We start from the raw sequence: 25,356 nt of genomic DNA, 5'->3' as shown, positions 1-25,356 counted from the left end.
GCTTATTTTGTTATTAAAATGAAGTCATCCTAGCCAGCATAGTGGCCTATAATCCCTGTGACTCAAGAGGCTGAGGTAGGAGGATTGAAGTTCGAAGCCAGCCTCAGCAACTTAGTGAGATGCTGTTTTAGAATTTTTTTTTTTTAAAAAAAGTCATCCTGACTTTTAAAAAAAAAAATTGGTGGGGGGGGTGGATATGGGGGGTTGAACCCAGGAGTGCTTTACCATGGAACCACATCCCCATCCCTTTTTATTCTGAGACAGGATCTCACTAAGTTGCCTAGGGTCTCACTACCTTGCTGAGGCTGGCCTTGAACTTGCAATCCTCCAGTCTCAGCCTCCTGAGTTGCCACTGCACCTGGCTCATCCTGATTTTTACACACATAAGCTCCCTCCATCTTTGTGGGCCACCTATGTGGATCATGGGCCCTAGGCGCTGTGCCTCCCATGTCCAAGGAACAGGTGGCTCTGAAGACATGCACGCAGTCTCCCTCATATGCACACACACACCTGCCCTCCAGAGGGTGCAGGAGAAAAGTCAAGTTCAACTCCTTGGGCTCAATCCTGGTAGGAGGGGGAGGACTTGAGTGAGGGGAAGAGGCAGGATCTGTGCTCTGGGGCGTGACCCCACACTGACCCCATAAGTAACTCATTGTTATCCTCTTTGTACAGAAAAGGAAACTGAGGCGCAGGGGCGTTAAGCCTGGGAGCAGCACCTCAGGACTCTTCACGTGGCCATGAATGGCCTGGAGATCTGGAGTGGTCATCTTCCGTAAGCCCCGGGGGGAGCCCAACCTCTGCAACAAGGGCCCCAAGACCAGGACCTGTGGATGTTTCTGGGGCACAGGAAGAGCGAGGCGGGGAGCATGCATGTGTGCATCTGCCTTCTATGCCATGCCAGTCACTTCTGAGGTCCCCCGGGCACCTGCTGCCTCCTTGGGGCCCAGCATCACATAGTGGGAGATCCCGGCTGGCTGGGCGGCACCCTGGTCCTGGAAGCTCCCTGGAGTGGGTGTTCCTGGAGCTTCAGGGAAGCAGAGCGGCCCAGGTTGGGAACTGCCAGCTGGCCCCTCCCAGTAGCCCTGCGTTCTGCGTTCACGGTGGCCCAGGAAGCCTGGCATGAGCTGCGGGCGCCGTGTGCCGGGCCTCCCCTCTCCTGCTCCGCTTCCTGTTGCAGCCGCCTGAGCTCCTCCCGCTTCCCAGAGTGCCATCCCTTTGCTTCCTCTGGCTCACTCCTCTGGGTCTCCAGGAAGCCCTCCTGATCCCTCGCTGGCTCGGGACCCCTCGTCCCAGACTCCTGCTTGCAGCTCTGTGGGGTGCATAACTGTAGACAGGCTGGACTGACACTGTCCTGGTCACTGCCACATCCCTAGCCTCGTGCAGGGAACTCCGTAGGTGCTTAGGAAATATTTGTGGAGTAAACGAATCCTGGCCGTTCGTTATTGATTCCTAGGCCCTGACCACGTTGGATAGAAACGTGTCCGGGCCTATCTTGCTTTGCCATTGCTGTGGACCACAGGTGAGGACGTCACCAACCAGGTGCCGCCAGGGGGCTGAGTCCAGGTGGTGAACCACCTGCTCTGCCCCAGGAGCAACTGAGCTGAGCTGGAGTCTGGGGGCTTCCTGGCTGGGTGGGAGGAAGGGGGTTTGGTTTGCAGAATCCAAACCATGGAAACGGAAGGATGTCTGCCCAGGGCCGCCAGTTTACAGAGGTGGACAGTCGAGGTGTAAGGAGAGTGTCGACGCTCAAATGGCTGTGCACGCGCCCATCACGCACGCACAGCTAAACACACACTGTACGTGCACTCAGTGGTGTTCACAGCCCGACACACACCTGTCCACACACACCGCGGGGACACCCAGAACGCGGACGCACAGGATCTCTCAGGATCCACACACGACGCTTGTGCAGCGGTCCAGTCGCAGCGCAGGAGTCCCGAGAGCCCCTAAAGGCCCTCTGACTTGCTCTGGTCCACAAACCCTGCAGAACTAGGCACCCCAGGCGCCGGACACTCCGGTCACACACCCGGCTCCCGCCATGGCTCAGCCTCTCCCCCACACACTCACAACCACGCACGCAGTTCACACGTGGACTCGCAGGCAGGGCAGGGCAGACATACCCAGGTGCGCGCACGGCTGCAGCCACAGAACTAAGTGGAAGGCTCAGAGGCACTCCGATGCCGGTTTGTCTCAGGCCCTGGCCCAGGGCCGCTGTCTGCCCCCTCCCTGTGGGGAGCTGCATCAACCCAGATGCTGATGGGGTGATGGGTGATGGTGAGATGGGGCGTCACTGGCTGCAGCCACTCCAGGCATTGGCTGGCAGGAGTGCTAGGTGAGGCTGGAGCAAGCCTGGAGGACTTCCTGGTGGGGGTGGGGCTAGGCGACCATTGCCTAGTTCTGAGATCTGGGTGAGGAGGGCATCCCCTGAAGCACTTTCTCCCAACTGTGGACACGAGAGTCCAAAGAAGAGATACGCCTGTAACCCTAGCGGCTCAGAAGGCCGAGGCAGGAAGATCACAAGTTCAAAGCCAGCCTCGGCAATTTAGTGAGGCTCTAAACAACTTAGCAGGACCCTGTCTCAAAATAAAAAGTGCTGGGATGTGGCTCAGTGGTTAAGCACCCCTGGGTTCAATCCTTGGTCAAAAAAAAAAAAATAAAAAGACAACAGGCAGGACTGTGGTAGCTAAGAAGTAGGACCGGACCACAGTGGTGAGGGTGTTTTGGAGTCCTTTCCATCTGGACTTAAGGATGGAAATTACATGACAATAATGACAACTGAGTCAATTGAGAAGACTAACCTTGTACCAGGCGCCATCCCAGGCACTACAGGTCCACTGCATTCTTGTTTAATCCTCCCCATAAAAGTAGGAGGAGGACACTAGACTAGCTGTGTGACACTGGGCAAGTCACTTAACTTCTCTGAGCCACCGTGAGCTCATCTGTAGAGTGAGGAGGATAACGCCTGGCTCCCAGCCGGTGCAGGGGCTGGAACCCGGGGCCTGAGCAAGTGTGCTAAGCAAGGTCTCTACCGCTGAAGACATCCCCAGCGACAGGCAAAGGGCCTAAAACAGTGCCTTGCAGGAAGTATGAGCCGTGTAAGTTATTAATAATAATGATGTAATCGGATATTATGATTATCAAACAAAATAGTGATGATTTTTACTGCCACTAACTGATAAGGAAACTGGGGCCTTAGGGGACTTGCCCGACCTATAGGCTGTGTGTAGTGGGGTTCCAGAGCCTCCCATGCTGGGTCAAGTGCGTGGGCTCCTGCACGCATTGTCTGCTGAAGCCATTGTTCTCCGATCCGCTGCCTTAAACTTCTCCATTCTCTGCGCAAATACCCAGACCCCATCCCACACCGCGGGTCACCCACCGCTGCCCACAAGCCACAGCCTCCCGTCACGCCCGCCGGGCTTCCTCCTCACCCGCCGGGGGCCTCCCCACCCACCGCCTTCCTCCCTTAACTTTCTCTTCCTGCACCGCGGGGATGCCTGCGGCCAGGTGGTCTCTGGCTTGAGCCACCCTGTCCCTGACTCAGGTCCCATGCCCCCTCACTGACCCTCATGCGGCCTGCGCGCCTCCGCAGCCAGACGGCCACGCGGGGGTGTCCTGGGGGTCACAGCCGGCCACGTGCCCGCGCCCAGGGTGGCTGAATTCCGTCTGTGATTCAGTCCGCTTGTCTAGGCCACCAGGGGTGCCCTGGCCGGGTGATGTCAGCGGCCAGGTATGCGGCCGGGGTTTCTCCGAGGTGACTCAGGCTCGAGCTGCCCTCTTCCTCCGGCAGACACTGGGCAGCTCTCCAGCAGGCCGCTACCGGCCGCCGGCGACACTCCCTTCCTGGCCCCCTCCACACCCTCCGTGGCCGGGCGCTGTGGGAACCTCCGGCTGGGGCGGCAGGAGAGGGTCTCCGAGGCCAGGGCCCAGCAACAGCCCCACCTGCCCCTCAGACCAGGGGCTGTGGCTGATAGTTCTTCAGCCGTTCAATCCGCCATTCAGCTTTTAGCCAGGGGCTGGGGGTGGATCGAGCTCAATGGTAGAGCCCTGGCCTAGTGAATATGAAACCCAGGGTTCAATGCAGCACAGGGAGGGGAAACCTACAACCAACATTTAATCAGCACCCCCCCCCCAGTAGAGTCTGCTTGTCGTGCCTTATTTTTATTGCTATTGGTGTTTCTTCCAACTTGCAAGATTCTATCTGGTTTCTGTTCCTCCACCAAACTTTCCAGACAGCTCCAGTATCTTGACTCCCAAACAGTCCTTGGAGGAAGTCCTTTCTGGAGTCTGCTCTTTTACCAACCTGCTTCAGCAGGTGCACTTTCTTGTCTCTTTGACTTTCCACATTCCCAGTCCCATTGGGGAATTTGAACCTCTAGCCCTTCTCCCCAAATTCCACCCTAATCCTTACCTGCCTTCCCCAGCATGTGCACTCCACAGTGATGATCAGCACTGGCCTGGTAGACACTGAGTGCTCACTTGCTGTGGGGTCAAGACTTCCAGACACAGCTTCATTTGGTCACAGCTGCCCCTGGGGTTGGTCCATGAACATGCTCATTGTGTAGAAGGGAACCCACACAGACTTTGGTACCCACTAACTCAGGACCACAGAACTAGTGGCAGGTTGTGGACACATGCATACAAGGGTTCACAATTCTTATGGCAAGCAAGACTGATGGTATCTTGGACATTTTGTTTTGTGCCAAGCACTTTCTAAATACTTTCTGTATGAACTCTGCCAGCAGTCCACCTGGAGGATCACTCACAGTGCACAGGCACTGGACACGGACGCCTGGGTCCTTAATTCAGAAATTGTGATAAATGCTGGGGAGGGAACCGCAGGAGATCATGTGCACACAAACACCAGGTCCTGGCAGTTACACCCGGGGACATACACGGAGTGCCAGAAATGCACAGCCTGAGGTAAAACCATAGATGTCCAAGGTCCTTACACACTCTGTTTCACACATATGCCCACGTGCAAAGACTACAACTACACACACATACACAACACCAACGTCCACACACCCTGATACACAAAAGCACACGCCAGAAGCTGCTGGCTCACTGGGGCAGTTACTGTCACTCAGTGGACGCCTCAGCTGCTCTGGTGCAGGATCCCCAGATGTGCAAGAGATCTCCATCCTGCATTCACCTGCAGTCACATCCACTCACACAGTCACACACCCAGCTTCTCTGTGCTGAGATTCGGCCCGGCCCTGATCACATGAAGCTGCTGGACGGGGCTTGTTGGGGGTGTGTAGTGGGGATGAGTTAGTAGGACCTTCTGCTGTGGACAGCTTCCCGGACACAGGATGGAGTGGCTGAGAGCCGACCATCTGACGAGAGAGGCTGGGAGAGACAGGCAAGAACCGCGCGATGGGACCGGAACGCACGGGAAGGAGCGCTCAGCGGCCGGGAGTGCGCGCGACAGGTTGCTCCCGGTGCCGCGTCTCCGCGGCTGGGGCCCTAGTCGAAATAGTGCTCCCAGAGACCTTGGAGGTGAGGGCAAAGCGGCAGGCCGGAGAGGTGCGCCTGTCCCTCTCCGGGTTGTTATTGTTTAGGGGGATGAGACAGTCACCGCGCGGGAGGCGCTGGACAGACAGACGTGCCGGGGAGGAGGGGGCGCCGACGGACAGACACCCGAACGGAGGCGGCCCCGGGGCAGACGGGAGGAGCGGGCGCCAGCAGACGGCGGCTGTCTACAGGGAAACCCGCAATTTGGGGGCCCGGTCTCCCCCGCTCCATCACCGCAGCCTCCCCCCTCCCGGGCTCCGGGTCGGCCCGTCTGTCCGCCCCGGCCTGTCCTGGCTGCGAGCGGTGCGGCCGCGCCGCCTGGCCGGGGACAAACAACCCTCACGTCGCTAGGCGACGGCGTTCCACAGTCGGTCGCGTCACCGCGTCTGCGCGGGCGAGGGGGGAGCGCACGGGGACGGCGGCAGCCCGGTGGTTTGTTGACGTTGCCTAGCAACCGCCGCAGCGCTGCCTGGCAACGCCGGCCGACTGTTCGCTTTCTTAAAGGGGCAGGTGCACTTTACTGGTGGCTCTGGGAGACCCAGCTTTTCAGGGAGAGAATAGGGTTCCTTCCAGGCATCGAGGGGTTTAGTGGATTTGAAGGCTGGGTTAGACCCTTTGAGACAGAGAGAGACAGAGGCACGAGGCGAGAGCTGTTGTTATTTCAACTGAAGTATGTGAGATGTTAGTGTGATACTGATTGCCAGAGAGCACAGGTACACTTGCCGGCAGATATGCATGGGAGTAGGTGGATTCAAATATCCGCTTTGTGACCTTGACCTGTGACTTCCTATGAGCCTCTTTCCTTCCTGAAGAGGGACTGATAACAACACACACCTCCAGAATTGTGACTTTATGAAATTCTGTGAGGCACTACGTAGTAAGTGCTCTGTATATAATAGGCTTAATTAATTTTGGAATAAATGAAGTGTTTGTTAGGTACTAATGCAGCACAGTGAAATCAGTGCTGGGGTTTTTGCATATTAGTGGTGTTTTTATTATTTTCTCCACTTGTTAAGGATGAGCACTGGATACTGGCAGATGCAGTTTGAATCCTTGTCCTGTTAAATCCTTGCTGAGTGATCCCAAGCAAGTGCCTTGCCCTCTCTGATTCTCTATTTACTTCTCGGTGAAACCTGGAATGCCTTACATCTCTTAGAGTCACTTGCAGGTAACAGTCCTGGGCGGGGGTCCCCTCTCATTGGGCGTGTCAGGTCAGTGCCCCATGTCTATGGCATGACTCATGGCGCTACGTCGTTATGTAAAACTCCTAGATTCTGCACAGAGGGCAGGTTATATAAATGTGTTTAATGTGCATCCTACATAGCAGGCCCAGGGAGGGGACCTGGCTTGGTGAGCCTGAGATTGCCAAACCTCTGACTGCTTGTAGGAAGGAGGGCCTGCAAAGCATGGGCCACATGTAAACTGTCTGGTTCAAAAAAACATTACCTATCCTGGGGGGATGGGTTTTCTCTGGACCCTAAGTAGTTTTTGTCTTTCTCAGTTTGACTCTTAATGGGTCTCATCTCTTTGCAGCTTTCTGACTCCTGTCTCTCTAATCTCTCTCTCACCATCTCTGTCTCTGTCACTGTTTTCTTTTGTTCCCCTGAATTCCATTCCAGTCCCCTTTCTCTCTTATTTTGTTATTTACTTTCCACCAACTTGTTCCCAAAGAGAGTCTAAGGAAGATCTGAGCAGCATGGATCCCCTTCTGGTTGACTGCTGTGTGATGTTGGGGTGGGCCCTCCATTCTCTGGGCCTCTGCTTTTCCCATCTGCAAAATTAGGTACAGATGGGTAGGGATCCCAATCACCAAGGAACATTTTTTTTGCGGGGGGGGGGTACTAGGGATTGAACTCAGGGGCACTCGATCACTGAGCCACATCCCCAGTCCTATTTTGTATTTTATTTAGAGACAGGGTCTCACTGAGCTGCTTAGCACCTCACCATTGCTGAGGCTGGCCTTGAACTTGCCATCCTCCTGCCTCAGTCTCCCAAGCTGCTGGGATGACAGGCATGCGCCCCCACCCCTTGCCCCAAGGAACATTTTAAAGGTGGATTTCTCCAATCCCACACAGACAAGCTGCGAGTCAGAATTTCATGGAAAGAGGCCCAGGGATTGGTATGTAAGACAATTCCTGGGTGGTTTTGAGCAGCGAGCTGGAACTGCTGGCCTGGGGCCCCTACATATTTATCCCAGTGCCAGGTTCTTAGGCCACATAATAGGTGAGGTTCTATGAGCTACACAGCCATAGATAAGAGTCACTGCCCCGCACAGAGAGGATCCTGAGTGTGCAGGAGCAAAAGGGGTAGAGCAGGGGTTGAGGTGGGGTTAGAGACAAAGATGTTAGAGGAAGCAAGGCAGAGACACAGTCAAAAGGGAAAGGGAGGGAGGAAGGGAGGGAAGGAGAAAGATAAGGGAAGTAAATTGATAAAGACAAAAAAATTGTGTCTTCTGCACACCTGCTGAAAATTCAAGAGCAGAGGGCCACATCTCTGTGGGCATGTGTGACAGTGTCTAACAGGTCTCTGCAAGCAGCACAGGGGTGCTGTGATTTGGTGTGGGAGGCAGATGCCAGGCTGGGAGGTTCTGGGTGCACCCTCTCAGCATGTGACTGCCTGCCTCTGAGCAAGTGTCCTGGCCCAGCAGGGTAACTACCTGACAACTGAGCACCAGTCAGGCAGCATTCTCCCTGTTGGGTCCAGACCACACCCTCCTGGGTGTGGCCCATGAGGGTACTGCCCCAGGAGTCCTTGGACCCACATGGGCAAGTGGAGGGTTGGGTGTAGCTCCGGGCACTGAGGATGTTACGTCTGGATGTATGGACTTGGACTTGCCCATCTTTGCAGCCAGACTGAGCCATGAGTTCTTGGGCAAGTTGAATGACCTCTTTGGGCCTCAGTTTCTGTATCTGTAAAATGGGGAAGGTAATGACTTCTATGGGGATGGGGTGACTAACATAATGGTAACTGTTGCCATCTGCTGAGGGCTTGCCAGGAATGTGCTTATTGGCCAACTCCGCAGCTCCAAGTTCAAACACCTCCTGAATTGGATCCCTACTATGTCCTAGTCCAAGTCCCCTCCCACCAGGACCTCTGTAGTTGCCTCCTGCCTCCACCTTGTCCTCCAAAGTCTGTTCCCCCCACACAGCCAGAGGGATCCTGTTGGAATCCATATCAACTCACACCCCTCTTTTGTTCCCAGGATTCCAGGCTCATCAAAGGCTTCCCCATGCCATGCACAGTGGCCCCTTAATCTCTCTGACCTCATCTGCTGTTACAGCCTCCCCTTGTTCTCTACACCACCCTGGCCTCTTCCTGTTCCAACAGACCAGACATGTTCGCACCTTAAGGTCTTTGAACTTGCTGTTCCCTCCGATCAGGATGCACAGCCCAGATATCTGTATGGCCTCTTCCTCACCAGCTCCCGGTCTTTGCTCAACTATTTCACTTAGGCCTTCCGTGGCCACCTCATTTACAGTGACAGCCCTCAACCCTCCCTCTCTGCAGCCCCAGCATTTCTTACTTTCCAGAGGACTATATAGTTTGCTCACTGGTATGTATTTACTGTACATTTGTGTGGAGGTAATCCCCCTTCCCACTCCCAAAGGGTAAACTCCCCAACGGACAGAGATCTTTGTCTTGTTGGCTGCTCTATGCCCACAGTGCTTGCCAGTGCCTGGCATAGAGCAGATGCAGTATCGTTGAATGAAGGCATGAAGAATGGTATGTGCGAGGGGTGGTGCTAGGTCTGAGAATTCACGAGGGAATTCACTAAATCTTCGCAACAGATCTATTTGCTAAGTGCTGCGTATTAATGTCCCCAATTTTATAGCTATGAAACTGAGAGTCCACAAGGGGAAGTCCCTGGGACAGAGTGCGAAGGCCGTGAAGATCTGAGATAGATTGTCCCGTCATCAGGGGCGTCCCTGCGGGTCTGAGGGCTGCCTATTTTTAATCGCACCATCTCTGCTTATTTCTGGGGCCCATCCTTGCTCGACTGTTGATTGTTCGCGTGGTCTCTCCTTATTTCTACGCCTCTGAACAGCACACTGTGGCCAAAGTTTCCACGTACGTCTCCAAGTTTTGGGCTCCGGGGTCCTGTTTTCGAGTTGCAGCCTCGGGGCTGGGGGTCTGTGTGTGCCAGGCCTCTGGAGACCGAGGCCGGGGGTTCTGTGCGTCTGCCTAGGCTCCGCTCCCAGTCCGGGCCCCGCGGCTGAGCAGTCTGCCCTGCCCCCGCGCCGCCCCGGGGCGGGGCGGGGCCTGTTGCCTGGAGACCGATGTTTTGCCTCTGCAAACTGGGTCTCTGGGCCACCGCCGCGAGTGCTGCATGGGAACCTGCGCCCGTCGTGGGAGCCGGCCGGGAGGGGCGCGGGCAGCCTAGGAGGGGCCCTGGGGAGCCACGTTGGGGAAGGGGGAGGAACGGGACTAGGGGGACGAGGTAGGGCTATTGGGGCAAGTTTCGGGGAGACGAAAAAGGATTGGGAAGCTGGGATTCCCGGACGAGAAAGTCGATCAGGGGTCAGTTTCAGGAAAGGGGGAGGAGTCGGAGAAGACAGAGTGACACCGGGGGAATATTCGGGAGCCTAGGGAGGGGACGGGAAGGACAGGGACAGAATAGTGGGGATAGTTTATGGAACCGGAAGAGACCCTGGTGGATGAACGAAGGATGTGGGAAACTGGAAGTTTAGGGAATTACAAGTGGCGATGGAAGGCAAGGAGTTTGGGAGGACTTGTCGCCTGGCCGGGAGTGCGGGCATAGAGGACAGCTGTGTGCCGGGTCGGGAAAGGCTGCAGCGGAGGGGGCCTAGGAGGTAGTGTGGGGTTTAGGGGAGACAAAGATCCCTGAGAAGGCCGAAACCGGCCGGAAACCAGGGTGAATCAGAGCGGGGAGGCTTGCCACTTCCAGACTCCTGGACAATGGCCAAGCCGCCCATTGTCCCCGGCTTAGCCAGGACGTCCGGCGACGTCCTTGGGGACGCGACGACGGGTTATGTAACCTTGCCAGGCACGCCTGCTCCCGGGGAAGCGGCTGGAGTCGGGGCTCGCGGGTTCCTCTCCTCCCCCCATCCCGAGGGCGGGGCCTGGGTCGGGATCCCGGAGCGGTTCGTGACGTCACAAGGGGCGGGTCCACCCGAGGCGCGAACTCCTTTTCTTGCTCCTTCGCTTCCCAATTGAGAAAGGAGGTTTGGATTTGAGACCAGGGTGGGCACGGGTATGCTCAGCGACGCCCCTGTTCGAGGCAATTACTACGGCTTTTAGCCAAGAGGGTAAACTGAGTCCCAGAGAGTGCTGACTCCTTTCACTTGATTCGTCCATTCAAGAAAGATGCACTGAGCACTTGTTCTGTCCCAGTTACTGTCGAGGTGATGGGCAAATCAGCAATTAACAAAACTGGAGTCCTTGATCCCTAAAGTCCCTGGAAAGACTCCTTCCCAAACTGTGACTGGTCCCAGCGGCCCCTCCTTGAGGTCTACCTCCTTAGTGCACAGGACAGAACACGTCCTTCAGCTCCTCAGTCCCTATCCTCTGCGTGACTTCAGTCCCCCCCACCCCCCCGCCTGTCATTTCCTCCCATTCTCATCCCCCCCACAGGGCATGACTAGAGATGCTGGTTGTAACAGCCAGTTGGAGAATCACTCAGACGTCATACACAGCCGGCTGTGTTGTCACCGAGGTGTGTCCCTAGGATGTCATCATGCAACCTCACTCTCCTCACATAAACACTTCTGGGGGCCTTCCAAGGGGGCACTGCCCTGCTGCTGATGGTACCTCAACCTCCCAGAGGGAATGATCTACTTCCATCCAACCCTCCTTCAGAAGGGGCTGAAGGGCCTTGCTGCCGCCCTCACTCCTCCAGCCAGCCTTCCTGGAATCCTGACTCCTCTCCCCAGGTCCTTGGCATCTGTGCCCCGGCCTCTCTGATCTCATCCAGGCCTCCAATTTTGAGAAACCTTCAGAGTCAGTACCTGTGCCTCTCCAAGCCTGTTTCCCCCTTTCTAAAATGGGCATGGCAGTGGTATCTGGCTAACCCAGGGAGGGTGACTCCAGCGGGTTCACTGCTGTGACGACTTAGCACAGGTGGGTGACACTGTGGAAGCTCAATGAATCCTACTGGCCATACACATAAGAAAGGGTTACCATTGGGAAGCTGGGATTAGAGGGTGGAGGGAAATTTACTTTTTTGTTTTTTCTGCTGGGGATGGAACTCAGGGACACTCTACCACTGAGCTACATCTCTGGTCCTTTTTATTCTTTTATTTTGAGACAGAGTCTTGCTAACTTGCTGAAGCTGGCCTTGAACTTGCAATCCTCCTGCTTCGGCCTCCACAGCTGCTGAGATTACAGGTGTGTGCCATCATGTCCACTGAAATTTATTTTTTCAAGGTACATCCTTTTGCGTTTGTTAAAACATTAAAAAGTAGGTACCATGCCAGGCTTGGTGGAGCATGCCTGCAATCCCAGTGACTTAGGAGGCTGAGGCAGGAGGATCACAAGTTTGAGGTCAGTCTCAGCACTTAGCAAGGCCATAAGCAACTAAGATCCCCATCTGAAAAAAAAAAAAAGAACTGGGGATGTGGCTCAGTGGCTAAGCACCTCTGGTTCACCTCCCAATAGCAAAACATAAAGTAACATAAAATAAAAATTAAAAATTTTTAAAAAGTAGATACCATAAAGAAATAATAAAAACTAAAAGTTTAAGGTGGTGAATATGCTAGTTACCCTGATTTGATCATTACCCAATATATACATGAACTAAACCATCACATTGCACCTCATTAATATGTACAAATGTTATGTCAAAAATAAGTAAACAAAAAGATTTAAAAGTGACCATCTCCGGACTGACTTTGAACCTGCTTGGAGCCCTTCCACCCACACTAGCTGCGTCCCTCTCCAGGCCTCATCTGAAAGGACCCCATCTGAGTGGGACCTGTGCCTCATTCCAGTGTGTCCCCATCCCTCAGCAACTCAGTCACCACATCTGGTCCTTCGTGCCTCCTCACAGTCTCTCAAATCTGCTCTCTCCAGCTGGGCTGCAGCTCAGTGACAGAGGGCTCCCCAGCATGTTGAAGCCCTGGGTTGATCCCCAGCACCATAAAAACTAAAAGCAGCCAAAAAAATTAAAAAATAAAAAATAACAACCCTGCTCCCTTCTCCTTCCCACCTCCCGGACTTCCCACTCCCACCGAAGTTCAGGCCCTCTGCTCAGTGTACCTCCACAAGGCAACCAGGAGTCTCACTAAAGCAGACCTGCCCTGCTCAGACCCGGCCCTGGCTCCCCAGTGCCGCTGGGGTCTCCTCGCTCTGGCCCACCAGGCCCTGTGTGGTCTGGTCCAGCCTGGTAATTCCTTGATCCCAACTACATGACTCCTCTAGCCTTACAGGGTACTCCAGCCCTATCCCACTGTGTGTGCGGGTCCCTATCCACACAGCATAGCAATTGACACCTGGCTGAAGCTTGGTCCCCAGGAACCACCCCTTGAGGCTGCCTCCCATCCACAGCCAAGCTGTTGGGCCTATATTGTCATTGAACTAACATCTGTCTGGTGTAGTCCCCTTCCTAGAGCCACACAGGCAGGGCAGTTCCATTTTAGAGACTAGAAGTCGCAGCGAAGGGCTGGAAAATGCAGCGCAGATCCTCGAGGCATGATTCCTGGCGAAGGCACTGAAAGTCACGGAACATGAGGACGGGAAGGGTCTCGGAAGGTTCTAGTGCCTGGGAGATCTGGCAGGGTTCTGACTGTCCCCACTGCCTGGAGCTGTTGTATCCAATCACTGACTTGGAAAGGAGCTTAGAACCTTGGTGGAATTAAGATTGGTGACCAAAGCAATGGGTCTCAGTCTGAACCCCGACTCTGGGAACACAGAGACCCTAAACTTAGTCACAAAAGAACTGCACCTATCCCCAGCATAAGCTCCAACTCTGGCCACAGGATGAACCCTGCCCAGCACCTGAGACAAGTCCCCAGACCCAAACCTAAGCCTAGCTGCCCTCTGTAGAAACAGACCGAGAAGTCGGACCCTCACGCCAGCCTCGCTCGGACCTCCTGTGACCCTCCACCCCCAGGGGTTGGGTTTGAGGACTGGGATAGGAGCACACTCCGGAGGGCACGAGATGGGCGACATGGGAGAACAGGGCAGGAGTAGGGTAGGTTGCGGGATGAGGATGGAGGTGAGGCTGAGGCTGGGGGACAGGACTGCGAGGAGGGCAGGGACCCGCGGGGCTAGCGACAGCGGGGGCTGGGGTCGCGGCGGGAGGCGAGCGTGGCGGCGGGATGGATGGAGTGGGGGCGCCGGGGACAGGCCGCTCCCCCTCCTGCCTCCCTTCCGCTCCCCGGAAGCGCTGAGTCGTCCTGCCTTATCTGGGGGCCGCTATTTCGGGCTCCGCTCCCAGCGCAGCGCCTATTTTTAGCGGCGCTGGGGTAAAAATGGACGCTGCGCCGCGCGGGTCCCCGAGGCCGTGCGCGCCCCTCGCGAGCCCCGCGGCCGGGGGCGCGCCTGAGTCCCCGCTCCGTGCGCTCGACCCGCGCCGCACGCGCAGCTCGCTCCCGGAGTCCGGAGCTCGGAGCCGGCTGCCGCCGCCGCCGCCGCGCAGAACATTCCAGCGACGTCGGGACGCGTCCGCCGGGCGCCGACTGCGAGCTGTGGCGGCGGCGTTGCGCCCCCTGGCGGCGCCCGCGGGGACGGCAGGCAGGAGCGGAGCCCAGAGCGTCCCGGCACCTCGGCACAATGAGGAAACTGAGGCCAGCGTTGGACCCCGCGGCGGGAATTAACTCGAGTGCATGGCAAGGGACGATCACTCAGCGTCCGCTTGGATGCCTCCCGTGGTGGGGCGCTCACTACCCCTCAGAACTCTGGGCAGTTTGGTTGTTTTGTGGCACTGGGGTGAAGCCAGGGGTGCTCCACCACCGAGCTGCGCCCCAGCCCTTTTCATTCATTCATTTATTTATTTATTTAGGTTCAGGGTCTGGCCAGGCTGACCTAGAACTTGCGGTCCTCCTGCCTCAGCCTCCCAAGTCGCTGGGATCACAGCGTGTGACCCAGCACTCTTTGGTTCTATTCGTAATATTTATCTAGTCATTCAAGATTTATTTGTCAAGGTCCTGCCGGTGTGAGGCACCGCGCTAGGCTGTGGGGACAAGACCAAGTGGTGAACAAGACCAAGATCCCTGCGCTCAGGGGACTGAGGTTCCAGTGCCTGGGGCGGGGGCAGAAAGAAAATAAATGATTTCAGATTGTTTTAAGCACCGTAGGGTAAATAAGGTAGGATGACATTACAATAAAGAGGAGGGCAGCCTGTGGTTCCGAGCAGAGCACTCCCCTAGCACGGCGACACCTCAGTCTATCTCGTGCTCCTGGAGAGGGACCAGCGGGGGTTGAGCCCCCACCCCAGGCCCTTCGCCTTCACCTTGGTCCCCTCCTGTGCTGGCGAGCACCTTTCCTCTCAGCATACGGACGTCACTTATTTTTAGTAGATGTTGATGGACATTTTAGGGATACGGCTACCCTTTATTCCGCACCTGCTCAGTGCCGGGCACGGGAAGGTCGCATTGGCATGTTTCGCTGGAGGCTGAACCTCATGCTCTTCCCATAACCCTGAGCCCATAGGAAACCTGCTTCCCATCTCTCCCACCTCCTAGCTGCGCTGGCCTCTGTGGCTTTGCCAGTCCTCTGCCACGCCATCCAGCGCGGTCTTTGGGAAACTCCCCCGCTCTAAATTTCAGCTCACCTGGTTGTCTTGGGACTCACCTCATCTTCCCTTTCCAGAGAAGGGCGTGTGACCCAGGCCCAACTAATCAACCCATTCTGGTTTGTCCGTCCTCTGACCATAGTGACTGATTCAGGGTTGAGCAACGGACCCCACCACAGGGCCCAGTTAATGATGGCTGTGGGACCGTCAGGTAGGTGACCTCTGGGATTGCCAAGAAGGTGGGATGTGAGTCCAGAGCTTCTGAGGTTATCTTTGCTATTCAAGGAGAGCCTGCCCCCGGGGGGAAAATGCACAGAGAAATAGGGACAGTGACTTCATATCATCAGTTGGACCCCTGAATCCAGCCGTGACTGAAGCTGGTTACTACCTTTTTTTTTTTTTTTTTTTTTTTTTTTTTTTTTTTGGTACTGGGCCCTTTCTATTTTTTTATTTTGAGACAGGGTCTCTCTAAGTTGCTTAGGGCCTCACTAAATTGCTGGGGCTGGCCTCAAACTTGAGATCCTCCTGTCCCAGCCTCCTGATTGGCTGGGATTACCCAGCACTGCTTGACTTTTTTTTGCAGAGTCAATACATTGTCCTAAACCAGTTTGCATCTGAGGTTGAGAGACTCCTGATTAATTCCCTATCCCTCTCCATGATCCCCAAGAACTGGTCCTGGGTATACAAGGTTGTACCCTGAGGCAGTGACCCTGTGAGGCCTGGGCTGGTCGGGAATTTTCATGTCTCCTGTGGGCAAGCATCCGGGCTCCCTCACCAGGCAGCTCCCTGTGTGGGCTCTGAGCAGGCACTCCAAGTCCCCAGGTGCAGTCCTGCCTGAGAACCTGGGCTCTTAGGACATGTCTACAGCCACTGCTGGCTAATGGTGGCTACAATTAAGTACTGCAGACTGGGTGGCTTCGAAATAACAGGAACTCATTGCTCCCAGTTCAGAGTCTGGAAATCTCCTCCCCAGGGGGCCAACAGGGCGGGGGTCTTCCAGGTCCTAGATGGCCCTTGTCTCATCCAGCAGCAGCCAAGGTAGGGGTCACTCCAAAAGTGGCAGCAGGGGAATTCCCACCGGGAGAGCCCCAAAGTGTCCTGAAATGGGACCCATTCGGATTTCAAAGATGGGTTACACACAGGGTGAACCATCCAAAGCATTTCTTAGGGGACCTAGGGAGTGGGCAGCAGTGGGCGCTGATGATGGACACTGAGAGCCAGAGGCTCCGGGTGGGTTGTGGCCTTGGCCAGGACCCAGGGCTGTGCTGATCTGGGGACCCCAGGCACCTGGCCCAGGTTGGGGCCAGTTTCTATCAGTGTGTGTGACAGCATGGACACCCGTCTGTCCCTGGGAACGTTCCAGGCCTCTGCTGGGTCCACGGAGGCTGGAGAAACCCGCTGCCCGCAGGTCTCAGAGGTCAAGGCTTTCTACGACAGGACTCAGGAAGAAAGCCCCGGGAGGCGTGGGGGCCACATCAGCCCGCTGGCTACCTCCTCTGTGGTGGCAAGAGAGCTCTCTGGGGTTCCTAATTCCATTTGTGGGGCCCCGCCCTCAAGATAAGGCCACCTTCCAAAGGCCTCGGCCTCCAAGAGCCCCCCATGGGGGTTAGGGTTTCCTCGGATGAAACTGGGGGACATAAAGGTTCGGTCCAGTGCAGTGAAGTTGTCCCAGCACACCCTCCCCCTCTCCGCCCAGGATCCCAGTACCCTCTGTGCACATGGCGTCTGGCTGCTCCTGGACCCCGGATCCAGCCACCTCTTGAACGCCTCCCCCTGGGTGTGCACTGGGCTTCACCCTGACCGCAGGGCCTCCCAGAACACCTGTGCCTCTGCCCCACCCAGGATTCCCGGCTCAGGCACCACCCTGCCCTCACCTGGACTGGAGGCCTGGGCCTCCACCTGCCTCCAGCCTCCCCACGGTTCATCACTCATCTCCAGTCTGACTTTTAAAGATTTCACACCCTGCCAGCCTCCTTCCTGGTCTCCTTCCCCAATGCTGCCCCCCTCTGATCCAGAGGGACCTTGCTAAAGTGCAGACCCACCCTTGTCAGGTCCCTCTCCTGCTCAGAGCCTGCTGGGGCTCCCTAGTCCTCCATTCCTCTGATCCACAAGACCCCAAGTGGCCCGGATGCTGCCACCTTCTTTGATCCCATCTCTCACTCCACTGTGTGCCACTGTGTGTCTTTCCCCAGTGAGCCGCGCTCCAGTATGCCTCTGCCCGCCCTCTGGGCACTTCCTCACTCCTCAAGATCCGACTCCACCTGGCCCCTGGAACTGCTGGCAACTGGCCCTCCTTCAAGAACCCTGTAATCTCAGTGGCGCAGGAGGATTAAGGGTTCAAAACCAGCAACTTATTGAGACCCTAAGCAACTCAGCTAGACCCTATCTCTAAATAAAATATTTTCAAAAGGGCTGGGGATGTGGCTCCGTGGTTAAGTGCCCCTAAGTTAGATCCCTGATACAAAAAAAAAAAATAATAATAATTTTTTTTCTTTTTGAGACAAGGACTCACTAAATTCCCAAAGTTGACCTTGAATGTATAACCCACCTGCCTCAACCTCCTGAGTAGCTGGAACTACAAGTGTATGTCACCCACCCAACTCACAAGTGTGATTTTACTTCTAAAAAAATGTGTAGAAAATGTAGGAATACAAGATGTAGAAAGAACTCAAAAAAAATGACACCAAAAAACCCCCACAAATAACCCAATCAATAAATGGGCTAAGGAAAGGAACAGACACTTCACAGAAGAAGAAATACAATGGATCAACAAACATCTGAAAAAATGTTCATCATTTCTTGCAATTAGAGAAATGCAAATTAAAACTGCTCTAAGATTTTATCTCACTCTGGTCAGAATGGCAATTATCAAGAATACAAGCAATAGTAAGTGTTGGCGAGGATGTGGGGAAAAGGCACACTAAGACATTGCTGGAGGGGCTGCAGGTTGGTGCACCCACTCTGGAAAGCAGTATGGAGATGCCTTAGAAAACTAGGAATGGAACCACGATTTGACCCAGCTATCCCACTCCTTGGTTTATACCCAAAGGACTTAAAATCAGCACACTACAGTGACACAGCCACATCATTGTTTACAGCAGCTCAGTTCACAATAGCGAAACTATGGAACCAACCTAGGTGCCCTTCAACAAAAGAATGGATAAAGCAACTGTGGTACACATACAATGGAATATTACTCAGTCTTAAAGAAGAATGAAATTATGGTATTTGCAGGTAAATGGATGGAACTGGAGAATATCATGCTAAGTGAAATAAGCCAATCCCAAAAAACCAAAGGCTGAATGTTTTATCTGATAAGTGGACACCGATCCATAGTGGGGGGTGGGTAGGGAAGAATGAAGGAACTTTGGATTATGTGGAGGGGAGTGAGGGGAGGGGTGGGGTGGGGTGGTTGGGATGGAAGGACAGTAGATTGTGAGACAGATATTATTACCCGGTATACATGTGTGAAAAGAATTCTAAAAAAAAATTTTTCACTGTCAAAAAAAAGTTAATGAAAATAAATGAATAAACAAAAGCTTAAAAATAGAGCTGGGGTTGTAGCTCAGTTGGTAAAGTGTGTGCCTCCAAAGCACAAGGCCCTGGGTTCAGTCCCCAGCACTGCAAAAAATTAAGTTTAAAAATAAATAAAAATAATTATTTTTAAAAATGTAGGAATCATTTTGTTGTGTTTTATATGACTGGATATAACCTCACTACCAGCAATTATTATTTAATTTTTAAAATTAGAGCTTAATGGCTATACCTAGTCATTGGGTTCATCCCAACAAACTCGTGCGTGCTTGGGAATCGATTTCTGTCCATGGTGCTCCCCTCTCCTCTCCACCTTCCTCCCCTCTCCTATTCTCCTTCCTCTATTGGGCTGCCTTTTGCATGTCTATTAATTTATATTTGTTTGATTCTTTATGTTATCCTATCCTTCCTCCCCCTTTTTTTACTCTAGCTTTCCCCATATGAGAAAACATTGACCCTCTGAGTTTCTGAGTTTGGCTTATTTCACTAAGCATGATATTCTCCATTTCCATCCGTTCACTGGGAAATGCCATAATTTTATTTTTTATGGCCGAGTAGAACTCCATTATATACGTATACTACAGTTTCTTAGTGGGCATCTGGGTTGATTCTATAATTCAGCTATTGCAAATTGTGCCGCTGTGAACGTTGAGGTGGCTGATCACTGTATTGCTGCATATGCTGACTTTAGATCTTTTGGGAAAATACCAAGGAGTGGGATCACTGGGTCACATGGTGGCTCCATCCCTGGTGTTTGGAGGAATCTCCATATTGCTTTCCAGAGTGGTGGTACTAGTCTGCAGTCCCACCAACAATGTTCAGGGTACCTTTTCCTCCCAACCTTACCAGCATGTATTGTTCATATTCTTTTTTTTTTTTTTTTGCGGTGCTGGGGCTCGAACCCAGCGCCCTGTGCTTGCAAGGCAAGCACTTTACCAACTGAGCTATCTCCCCAGCCCTCATATTCTTGATCATTGCCATTTGGACTGGAGTGAGATGGAATCTTAGTGTAGTTTTGATTTGCATTTCCCTGATTGCTAGAGATGTAGAACATTTTTTCATGTACCTTTTGACCATTTGTGTTTCTACTTTTGAGAAGTTTCTGTTTAGTTCTTTTGCCCAATTATTGATTGAGTTATTATTATTACTGTTCTGGTGTTAAGTTTTTATGTTCTTTGTATATTCTGCATATTAATCCCCTATCATAGGAGCAGGTGGCCAAGATTTTCTCCCATTCTGTAGGCTCTCTCTTCATGCTCTTACTTGTTTCCTTAACTATGCAAACTTTGTAGTTTAATGGCAATTATTAAGGGGATTTTTTTACATGCATTTCAACACTCTATGTCTTTAAAATCCAATGTGGATCTTACACTGTCAGCATCTCTCACCTTGAACAAGTCACAAGAACCAGTCCCAAAAACCACATGTGAGCCAGGTGTGGTGGTGCACGCCTGTGATACCAGCAACTCGGGAGGTTGAGGCAGGAGGATAGAAATTTGGGAGCCAGCCTCAGCAGCTCAGCAAGACCCTAAGGAACTTAGTGAGACCCTGTCTCAAAATAAAAAGTTAAGGGGCTGGGGATATAGCTCAGTTGGTAGAGTGCTTGCCTCGCAAGCACAAGGCCCTGGGTTCAATCCTCAGAACTGCAAACAAAAAAAAAAAAAAAAAAAGTTAAAAGGTCTGGGGAGGTGGCTCAGTGGTTAAACCCCCTGGGTTCCATCTCTGGTACTAAAAAAAAAAAAAAAAAACCTTTGAGTGGAGTTCTGATTTGGTTGCTTACATGCTGTGTGTCCTTGAACAAAAGCCTAACCTCTCTGTTCCTCAGTTTCCCTCTCTGTAAAATGTGTATAACACAACACCCCACATTTTAATGGGTAAAATGTGAGATAAGTCATCTCAGAAGGTTGTGGTGTGGAGTAACGGAGACTCAATCAACTTTATTGTTTAACATAAGTCTGGAAGTCTTCGCAAATGCTATAAGACAAGAAAAATAAATGGGATGTAAAGATTGGAAGGAGTTGGGTAAAACTGCTTTTCAGATCATTTTTAAGAAAAACCTAAGAATCCACAAAGTATCTTAAGATGAGAATTTGGCGAGGTTGCCAGTTAGAGAATTAGTCAACTTTATTCAATATTATTAACCAGCTAAGAATTATAAGCACTCATAAACTAGAAAAGTAATGCAGCTTGTGTGACGGTGGCTCAGATTTTGATCATGAGCCCCAAGTTCCCTCTTGCTTACCTGTCGTCACCACTGGGTTGCCTCGAAGGTTGCTCCCACCCTGAGGTGCTCGGTGACAAGCCTCGACCTTCTTCCCACATCTGCCCTGCTGGCTCATATTGGCCATTGCACCTGGACCCTGGGCCCAAGACTCTACCTCCAGCGCCCGAGACCTTTCCCTGGGCTTCCTGCTCCACCCCTGCTGTCTCTAGAACCCACTCTGCACTCGGAATGAAATGCCACAGTCTCAAGGGCCTGCATGGTCTGTCCCTTAATTGTCAAGCTCTTGTCCCCCAACTTCCTCTGCTCTTGCCACAGAGACCTCCAAACCTACTGAGCAACTTCCGGCCCCGGGGCTTCTCCTGCCTGGAAGCTCTCCAGCAGATCCCAGTTACCCGGTGAATCCCTTCTTAACTCCTCCTTGACAGAGGAGCCTTCTCTGCCCCCAACCCTGTTAACACAACACCCAACAATCTTTTTTGGGGGGATTACTGGGCATTGAATCAGGGGCACTTAACCACTGAGCCCCATCCCCAGCACTTTTTTACATTTTATTTAAAATGAGTTGCTTAGAGCCTCGCTAAGTTGCTGAGGCTGGCTTTGAACTCTCCATCCTCCAGCCTCAGCCTCCTGAGTCGCTGGGATTACAGGTGTGTGCCACTGCGCCCCACAACACCCCCACATTTTTGTCCTTCATGACACCAGGCTTGTTCGATGGTTATTTCAGAGAGTCTCAAACTTTTTGGTCATAGCTCCTCTATGTTCTTTTTTTCTTTTTGGTGCCAGGGATTGGACCCAGGGGGCGCTTGATCACTGAGCTACATCCTCAGGCCTTTCTATTTTTTTGAGACAGGGTCTCCCTAAATTGTTGAGGCTGGCTTTGCATTTGCAATCCTCCTGCCTCAGCCTCCTGAGCTGCTGGGATTACAGGTAGGTACCACCATATGCAGCCTCCCTTATGTTCTTAACAATGACTGAGGGGTTTTCGTTGATGTAAGTGATAACTATCAATGTTTATGTATTTAGAAAATAAAACAGCAATGTAGGGAATATGTATTGAGTTGCTAAAAAATAAATTTTCCTGTAATGTACCATATTTCAATGAAAAAACATTTTCAAAAATTCTTGAGAAAGGTGTTGTATGCATACGTATATGTGCAAATACGTTCGGTTTGGGTACTGGGGCTTGAATCCAGGGGTGCTCTACCACGGAGCTACATCCCCAGCCCCTTTTTAAATTTTTTACTTGAGACAGGGTCCTGTTAGTTGCCCAAACTGTCCTTCAACTTGTGATCGTCCTGCCTCAGCCTCCAGAGTCACTGGGATTACAGGCGCGGCGCTGCCCCTGGTCTATGATGATAATGCTGACATCCTCGAGAGGAAGGGGAACCCCCAGGGTTCCGCATGCTGCACTTTGAGAACCGCCCCCTCCTGGGAACTGAATGCCTCTGGGGCTGGGTGACCTTGGCTCAAGAGTCAGTCCTGACTGCAGGCAGTGGGGCTTGGCCCTCACTCAGTTTCTGAGTCTTGGCTGATACCAGGAGGGCCCTGGCGAGGCCCTGGGTCACCTGGAGGCTGCCCTCACTCTAGCATACAGTAAACACTGCTAGGGAACCTCAGGAGGCTCATCTTATTTTCTTACTAACACTTTTTATTCATGCAGTTAATTCCTCCTGAGGCTTGTCCTGTGCTGTGTTAGGGACGCGGTGATGACATGCGGTCCTGGCTCAGCCCTCGTGAGGCTTCCCACGCGGATTTTCTATTTGTAAGAGGTTGCCCTCAGTTCCTGGTCCTCAAGGGTGAGTGAGCTCTCAAAGGCTGAGAAGGCAGGAAAGGCATTCTAGGGAGTGGGAACAGCATGCAGAGTCATGACAAACGAAGACTGGAACGAAGACTGAGCAGGGGCCTCTACCTCCAAAACGCCTCAGTTCTGTGGGTGAGAAACAGATGTGTATATCTGGCTTAACTTCTTTCCTTCCCAACCACTCTTTTTGCTTAAAGACTTCCTCAATTCTGGACTCTTGGGTGAAAGTTCCACCTCTGAGCCAACTTCAACCTCTCATGCTGCAGTTCTTCACTTTTGCTGCAGATCCACCCACGTCTTATTCACTTGGGATGTCCCAGCAAAAAAAGCGTCCCGGAGAGTGCAGGGTCGGGTCCAGGCGCCTCCACTGTCCCCCATCCGGGGGCCTCCGCTTGGGCCCGGGTGAGTCAGCCCCCGGCGGCTACCGCGTCATCCCGGCCGCTCGGTTCCGCGCTATTTCGGGCTCCGGGCGCTATAAATAGAGGCTCGCGGAGCCGCGCCGCCCCCCTCCGCTCGGGCCCCCTGCGTCCCCGGCCCCGCCGCGATGGCCGGGCCGCGCGTCACCGCGGCTAAGTTTAGAGGCGGCGGGGACACCGGCCTGGTCACTGTGCCCCCGGCCGCGCCCCGCCTCCAGGGCCCCGAGCTCTCAGCCCTTCCGGGGTGCAGGGGGACCTGGGGCTGGGACCAGGGGCGGCCCGGGGTCCCACCGTCGCCCGCGCAGCTGGGTGGCGGCTGGACGGTGGACTCGGGGCGTCTGGAGCGAGGACGCGGCTCCGCGGGGACGCCGGGATTCGAACTCGTCACGCCGGGTGCCGGCGGGGCTTCCCGGGGCAGGGACGCGCGTAGAGAGCCAGCTTGGCACCGCCGGGGCCACTCGCGCGCCCCTCCCCAGTCGCTCGAAGTTAGGCCGACCGCAGGCGGCGGGCTGTGCTGCTCCCGAGTGGCGGGAAACGCTCCGGCGGGACGGGGCGGGGACCCAGCGCCAGCTGCAGTCACGGTCCCTTCCGGGAGCTTCTGCCCGCGGCGCCGCGCCCCCAACCAAACCTTCTGGCGGCGCGCCGGCGCCCCCTGGCGCAGGCGGCGGGAGTTGCAGGGGCAGCGCCGGCGGTGCCATTCCCCGGCTGCGCGGGGACGAGTCGTGCCCCGCTCCCCTGGTGGCCTCCCACCGACGCTCTCCGCCCTGGGATTCAGGGACACAAATGCGTGGTGCTTCTTTAAGCCGCTCGGGCCTCGGTTCTCTCGTCTTTCCAGTGAACGAATGATGCCGGGGCCGGGTGCACAGCAGGTGACTGCGCAGCTGCGCCCCAGGGCCCACCAGCGGGCGGGCACCTGAGGTGCTCAGTGCATCGGTATCGAGGGGTGAGCGAACGGGTCCATCTCGAGACCCGACGCTGGTCCTACTGAGTCCTCAGCAATTGCAGATGGGGAAACTGAGGCTGGCGGTGGGCTTTCTGTAGGGCTGGGCTTCTGTTCTGGGTTCATCCACAGGACCCTGGGTTCGGAAGCCCCATGTGGAGGTCCTGGGTGGAGAACTGTGACGCAATGGCAGCTCCAGCCCCACCTCCCAGGACTAGGTCAAAGGCAAACTTGACAAATCCTAGTAATATACCTTCTACTGCGGATCCAGCCCGGTTCTCAGCACTCTACACATATTAACTAGTTTCATCCTGGTAACAATTGTACTGTTGTTATACCCATTTTAGAGATGAGCAGACTGACATACAGAAATGAGTTGCTGGCTCAGGGTCACGCTGCTAATTAGTGACCTGGGGTGGGTGGGTGTGGAATTACACTTACTGACGAGACTGTCTGTGAAGGAAGGAGGATCAGGTGGGTCAAAACTTTTCTCAGAGGCCACCCAGAAGTCAGAGAGAAAGAACAGCAATTGCTTCTAACTTTGCAAGAAAAAGAACTAAGAACCCAGAATTCCAGATTCCAACTGTGAGAATAAGAGAACAAAAGAGATTTTCAGATGAAAATCTAAAAAAAAGTGCTATTTACAGATACACTCTCAAAGAATTAGTAGGGAGTAGGTCGCGGGTGTGGCTCAATGGTAGAACATTTGCGTAGCATGTGTGAAGCCCTGGATTTGATTCCCAGCACTGAAAACACACACACACACACACACACACACACACACACACAAATAGTAGTAAAGATACTCCAACAAGAAGTAAAATGAGCCCGGGAAGAAGAGCACACCTGTAATCCCACCTACTCAGGAGGCTGAGGCAGGAGGATCTCAAGTTTGAGGCCAGCCTCAGCCACTTGGTGAGACACTGTCTCTAAAAGTAAAAAGGGTAGCTGGGGTTGTGGTTCAGTGGCAGAGTGCTTGCCTAGCACATGTGATGCACTGAGTTTGATCCTCAGGACCACATATAAATATAAAATAATATATTGTGCCCATCTTCTAATAGAAAACATTAAAAAAAAATAAAGGGTAAAAAGGGCTGGGGATGTAGCTCAGTGGTAGAGTGCCCCTGGGTTCGATCCTCAGTGCCAACGGTGGGGGGAAGGATTGTCATAGGTTGAATCATGTCCCCCAAAGAAATTCTTAAGTCCTAATCCTGGTATCTCAGAAAGTGACCTTAT

The 25,356-nt window shown here is 53.6% G+C and overlaps 1 protein-coding gene and 1 non-coding gene across 2 annotated transcripts; both read left to right on the top strand.

The window, feature by feature from the left end:
• Window positions 1-18,758: 18,758 nt before the first annotated feature.
• Trnaw-cca (transfer RNA tryptophan (anticodon CCA)) lies at window positions 18,759-18,832 on the top strand. The gene has a single exon. It is a non-coding gene; the product is annotated as a tRNA-Trp (tRNA).
• A 3,926-nt stretch (window positions 18,833-22,758) lies between these two features.
• On the top strand, window positions 22,759-24,490 carry LOC124966451 (translation initiation factor IF-2-like). The gene is made up of 2 exons (XM_047527707.1): window positions 22,759-22,896; window positions 23,050-24,490. The coding sequence occupies exon 2, from the start codon at window positions 23,309-23,311 to the stop codon at window positions 24,095-24,097; it is 789 nt and encodes a 262-aa protein (XP_047383663.1). The 5' UTR covers window positions 22,759-22,896; window positions 23,050-23,308; the 3' UTR covers window positions 24,098-24,490.
• The last annotated feature ends 866 nt before the right edge of the window (window positions 24,491-25,356 follow it).

This window comes from Sciurus carolinensis, chromosome 16, assembly GCF_902686445.1.
Source record: "Sciurus carolinensis chromosome 16, mSciCar1.2, whole genome shotgun sequence".
NCBI classification, from domain to species: domain Eukaryota; kingdom Metazoa; phylum Chordata; class Mammalia; order Rodentia; family Sciuridae; genus Sciurus; species Sciurus carolinensis.
The sequence above is the reverse complement of the archived record's forward strand: the minus strand, read 5'-3'. Positions and strand labels throughout refer to the sequence as shown.

Excerpts from the sequence above, each read along its gene's own strand:
- LOC124966451 (XM_047527707.1), top strand. The coding sequence starts at position 23,309 with ATGGCCGGGCCGCGCGTCACCGCGGCTAAGTTTAGAGGCGGCGGGGAC.